This window comes from Geotrypetes seraphini, chromosome 7 (genome assembly GCF_902459505.1).
Source record: "Geotrypetes seraphini chromosome 7, aGeoSer1.1, whole genome shotgun sequence".
In the NCBI taxonomy this organism is placed as follows: domain Eukaryota; kingdom Metazoa; phylum Chordata; class Amphibia; order Gymnophiona; family Dermophiidae; genus Geotrypetes; species Geotrypetes seraphini.
Genome location: NC_047090.1, coordinates 6,886,655 through 6,892,654, shown reverse-complemented (window position 1 = coordinate 6,892,654; position 6,000 = coordinate 6,886,655). Strand labels below are relative to the sequence as shown.

The 6,000-nt window shown below is 41.0% G+C and overlaps 1 protein-coding gene across 1 annotated transcript in view; it reads right to left on the bottom strand.

The window, feature by feature from the left end:
• Nucleotides 1–234: 234 nt before the first annotated feature.
• VWF (von Willebrand factor) overlaps nucleotides 235–6,000 on the bottom strand; it is a 221,916-nt gene continuing 216,150 nt past the window's right edge. Inside the window, exon 52 of the mRNA XM_033953476.1 lies at nucleotides 235–1,003. Within this exon, the coding sequence (XP_033809367.1) occupies nucleotides 815–1,003 (189 nt within the window). The 3' untranslated portion in view covers nucleotides 235–814. The remainder of the gene's footprint in view (nucleotides 1,004–6,000) is intronic.

Genomic DNA, 6,000 nt, shown 5'->3' with positions numbered 1-6,000 from the left:
GCTATAGAAATAATTCATAGTAGTACCAATGTCCCACCCAAACTACATTCAAACCTCAGCCCCTGAAACCTCTATGCAGTGTGGCTCTCCCTGCGTAAATAGCGGCTTTCTAAAACTGGTTTTCATACATATAGGCAACACATGTGTGAACGCTGATATTTCCACACGGAAATCATGAATAAGGCTTCTAAATTAACCCCCAGAGATCAATCCATTAAAGTCACACCCTTCAAAGTAGTTGAATATAGATGTTTTATTAATCATACATAAAAAAATTTACAGTTTCAGAAAATGAAATATAGTCCAGATAAAACAGAATAACTGCAAAAAAATAATGAAAAATTTATCCTGCTGGAGTGCATTTGCTACTGATTTATATGTCACGATTAACATATCAGAGGAGATTCCCTTGCGGTGTCCAGTCCACTCCCGATCTCTGTAGGGTGGAGGTGGGGTTCTGAGGCTTTTTCCTGCCCTTATTTGGAGGCCATATTGGCTCGCTCCAATGCATTAGATTCAATGGATTCTTTTCAGTATTGGTTTATTGCACGCCTCTTATCACATTATATAGATGAATCTTTGTTTAGAGAAGTGTTTGGGATTTCTGACATCCTGAGGAAAATTTAGTGTCAGGATTTAAGGTTCCATTTAGCTCTATAAACCAAAGTAACTCAGTCAACATCACACAAGTTAGCCACCTTCTCTATTGTAATCGGCCTAGAGGACAGTCACAAAGAAGCCTCTAGAAACAGTCATCAGACGACATTTACAAGTCTAGAATACGGCAGACAGAAGGATTGTGTTTGCCAAGGATTTACTTGGTGCACTTGTGAGATAAACACTCACACTGCTTGGCATGGAGTATTTCGTGTTCTACCAGGCTGCCGTTGGCACAACGGAGGGGCACTTTCATGGGCTCTGTTTGTGTGGCTGAGCAGCAGATGCACTGATCTTCCATGCTGTTTGTCTGAATGGAATAGATAGCTCTGCTTGTACATTTGCCCTGAAAATGAAATGAAAACAAAACGGTGTTAGCAGGGGACCCCAGTTGCCATATTCAACTCAAGTACTCTGTGGCCTGGAGGATTGCATGAGAAACATACGTATTCATTTGGGGCTCAATGCTAAGCTCATGGAGGTCAGTGACTTTTTAGCCCTGACAGAAAAAGATGCAAATATCAGTGCCAGGCCTAATCTGGACACTGGTATTGAATGTCCGGGTCACCAGTGGCCACAAGAAGTGCCAGACATAGAGACGTAGAAACTTGATGGCAGATAAAGGCCAAATGGCCCATCCGCAGCATCCACTATCTCCTCTTCTCCCTATTGGCTAAGGCTCTTAACATTTGCATCTCCTCTTCCTATAGGCTAAGGCTCTTTATACCTGTTTTGTGAGGTCATAGAGCTTTATGGTTATAGGAATATAGAAACATGATGGCAGATAAAGGCCAAATGGCCCATCCACAGCATTCACTATCTCCTCCTCTCCCTATTGGCTAAGGCTCTTAACATTTGCATCTCCTCTTCCTATAGGCTAAGGCTCTTTATACCTGTTTTGTGAGGTCATAGAACCTTATGGTTATAGAAACATAGAAACTTGATGGCAGATAAAGGCCAAATGGCCCATCCGCAGCATCCACTATCTCCTCTTCTCCCTATTGGCTAAGGCTCTTAACATTTGCATCTCCTCTTCCTATAGGCTAAGGCTCTTTATACCTGTTTTGTGAGGTCATAGAACCTTATGGTTATAGAAACATAGAAACTTGATGGCAGATAAAGGCCAAATGGCCCATCCGCAGCATCCACTATCTCCTCTTCTCCCTATTGGCTAAGGCTCTTAACATTTGCATCTCCTCTTCCTATAGGCTAAGGCTCTTTATACCTGTATTGTGAGGTCATAGAACCTTATGGTTATAGAAACATAGAAACTTAATGGTAGATAAAGGCCAAATGGCCCATCCGCAGCATCCACTATCTCCTCCTCTCCCTATTGGCTAAGGCTCTTTACACCTGCATTGTGAGGTCATAGAGCTTTATGGTAGAGAATGACATAGGACAAAAGTTTCCCCATCCCTGCAGGAACTCAATTTCCCCGTTCCGTCACTGTGAGTTTTGGTGCTGTCCCTGCTCCATTCCTGTAAGCTCTGCCTTAACCACACAAGCCTCGAACACTTATGATTTTAAAGTGTCTGAGGCTTGTGAAGTTGAGGATGGAGCTTGCAGGAATGGGGCAGGGACAGGAAAAGAACTTGCAGGGATGGGACAGGAAAATTAGTTCCCACGGGGACGGGGAAAAATGTGTCCTGTGTCATTCTCTACTTTATCGTTATAGAAACATTGTAACATGATGGTAATAAAGGCCAAATGGCCCATCCAGTCTGCTCATCCGCAGCATCCACTGTCTTCTTCTCTCCCTATTGGCTAAGGCTCTTAACACTTGCATTGTGAGGTCATAGAGCTTTATGATTATAGAAACAGAGAAGCAGTTCACTAGCAAAACAAAGCAGCTGGTTTACAACCACTGTTAGAAAAAAAAAAAAAGATAGAAAAAAATGACTGGTTAGGGGGGCAATCATTAATCACAATTATAAGCATAGCCTTAAAAAAACTCACCGAGCACTGAACCAACACAAGGTTGCTACAGCAGTGCTCTTATGGAGTCCAGCAATATTATCATTGGCCAAATTAGACTGGAAAAATATGAGCAAAAAACAAAAACCTAAAAAAAAAAAATTCCTTTGCTCTGAAATAAAGCAAACAAGTTTCAAGTTTATTAAATTTTTACTATACCGACCATCAACGAGTATCTAGCCGGTTTACAAGTTAAAAATAGTACAATAAATAATATAATTGAAAAGGAAAAAAAAAAAAAAAAGAAAAGGGGATTGTGGACATTTAAACTTTAACTAGACATACTGGAAAGCGAGGGCGGGGTATAATAAAATAGAAGGGGAAAAAATACATTATTCAAAAAAAAAAAAAAAATTTGAAAAGGGAAGGATGAAACATAAGGAATGGGATCGCTTCTTAAAAGCGGTTGAGGTATTGAAGTATAAGTTATACTTGGGAGCAGGAGAACGCGTCTTGGAATAAGAAAGTTTTTAATTTAGCCTTAAATTTATCGAGTGATGTCTCGTGACGAATATGAAATGGCAATGAGTTCCATAGGGTGGGAGCGACTACCGAGAAGTTGGTCTTTCTCGTATAAAAGAAATCTTTGATTGTGGGAATAGATAGCAGGTTTTGATCGGCTGATCTAAGGGTCCGAGATGAACAGTAGGGGATTAGAAGTTTATCTAGAAAACCCAGTCATACCAAAAAAGATAATAGAAGGCCCCCCCCCAAACAGTAATATATACAAATCTTGTCATCTTTTCCAGATGTCGATTACCTTTACAAAACTCTATCCCGATTCTCTAACCGGAGTCTGTAACATGGACGCCGGTTACAGAATCGGGGTTAGTGTAGACCCGATTCGGTATAGGTCACCCCTCCCGGGCATCCTATACAGAATCCGAAAATCAATAAACATATTTGAACTTCAAACTGTACTTAAAACAGAAGAGTGACAGCCCATAGTTACTTTTTAAAGGTCAACTTTCTTCCAGTGTTTTCTATCTCACTTTTGAAAAGAACGCTGTATGCCTTTTCTTCACCCTTGTGGACACCTATGTTTTAAAATCAGGCTACTTTACTATCCACCCATATAGACCCTTCTATAAGTTTCCAGTGGGCCATATGCATTCTCTATGAATGCAATAGCCCAGAAAATATAACCCAGCGTAATAACATTTTATTTTTTCCATTCTGCCACATACTGCGCAGTTCAGAGTGGATCCCATTAAAATAAGGCTGGAACAAAAATCCGGGAATTGGACTTTAAAATGTCAACATACGCGAATGCAACGTACAACTCCCCCTTAAGGCAGTTAAAACATATTTCCTAAACATCTATGTCCTAAGTTGGTGTCCATAAACGTTTTTCACATCTGGATCCAACCTGGTGGCTTGACAATCAAATGTATATAAAAACAGATCATATTACCTCTGCATAAACGTGCACTAAAGAAGCATTTGGACCTAAGCAAAGAAAAAAGCTTGTTTAAAAATAAGTCAGCTAAATTTTGTGGGGATACAATTCTTATTTTTCCTGATGTGGCAAAGGCCACACAATTAAGGAGGAAGGCTTTTCTACAACTGAAATCTAGGGTCTTATCTTTGGGTGCTACATATTATTTGAAGTTTCCCTGCAAATGTATAATTAAATTCCAAGATCATGACTATATTTTTGGGGACGTTAATCAGTTGGAACAGTTTATAATTCAAAGAGAACAACATTAGTATAATTGACCTTTGATCTTTTAGAGAGTATTCAAAGAATTGATTCACCACCGCTATGTTAGAGGGAAATACAGTCTAAGACAGGGGTGCCCAAAAGGTCGATCACGATCAGCTGGTCGATCGTGTTGCCTTCGCATTCAACTTGCTTCCCGACTCAGAAGCACCGAGCTGACCAACTTCCCCCACCCGACGTCAATTCTAACATCAGAGAGGAAGATCCGGGCCAGCCAATCGCTGCCTGGCTGGCCCGGAACTTCCTATCCGACTTCAGAAATGACGTCAGGGAGAGGAAATCTGGTCGGCCTGACACTTCTGTGTGGGGAAGCAGGGAGAGCTTGGAGCGGTGGTGGTTTGAAGGCTTGTTCCCCGATGGCGGTGGCAGTGGCTTGGGAGCAGGCAGGGAGACAGAAAGAAGGGGGAGCAGGGAGACAGAAAGAAAGAAGGGGAAAGAAAGAAGAAAGGGGGGACAGGAAGACAGAAAGAAAGGGGGCATGGAGAGAGAAAGACAGACAGAAAGAAAGAAAGAGAGGCAGGGAGACAGAAAGACAGAAAGAAAGGGGGAACAGGAAGACAGAAAGAAAGGGGGCATGGAGAGAGAAAGACAGAAAGAAAGGGGGCAGGGAGACAGAAAGAAAGAAAAGGGAGGGAGCAGGGAGAGAGGAAGAAAAAGTTGGTGGAGGGAATGAGATCTGGAAGCATACAGCAGGCTGAAAGAGGGGAAGAAATATTGGATGCACAGTCAGAAGAATAAAGTGCAACCAGAGACTCATGAAATCACTAGACAACAAAGGTAGGAAAAATGATTTTATTTTCAATTTAGTGATCAAAATGTGTCCGTTTTGAGAATTTATATCTGCTGTCTATATTTTGCACTATGGCCCCCTTTTACTAAACCGCAATAGCGGTTTATAGCTCAGGGAGCCTATGAGCATCGAGAGCAGTGCAGGGCATTCAGCGCAGCTCCCTGCGCTAAAAACTGCTATCGCGTTTTAGTAAAAAGGGAGGGGGGTATATTTGTCTATTTTTTGTATAGTTGTTACTGAGGTGACATTGCATAAAGTCATCTGCCTTGACCTCTTTGAAAAAACCCGGAACATAATTAACATTTTCTCTGCGAACAGTGTGCTTTTATGTTTATTTTAAATTTTATTGTTGGTAGATAATTTTGACTTGGTCATTTAAAAAAGTGTGGGCACCCGTGGGTTAAGACAAGTTTTTGTCTTAGTTTCTTTTTGAGGGAAGATATTTCCTTTAGTTGTGTATTACTTTCTTGATTATTTTTTATTTTTCGATGTTTATAAAATATGAAATGGTCCTCCATTAATGTGGGCTAGAGGGATAATGATGTTATTTTTGAAATGTAAATAAGGTTGATAACCTTTTTTTAATGTCTGTACATTTCCATTTCCTCGCTGTATTTGTTAATTGAAATAGAAGTGATAAATAATTTTTTAAAAAAGAAAACAGCTTGTCTGTCTGCAGCCAGGGTATATTAGGAGGTGCGCAGCGTGGTCTGTGAGCGAGTCATGAAAGGTCACCAGTCACAAACGCACGTAAATAATGCAGCCCGTGTGTGCAGCTGAGGCTTTTCATCGTTTTGTCTCCGGAAGGTCAACACTTTCTTCGCCTGGACCTGCCCTTTTTTCCAGCAGCACGGGA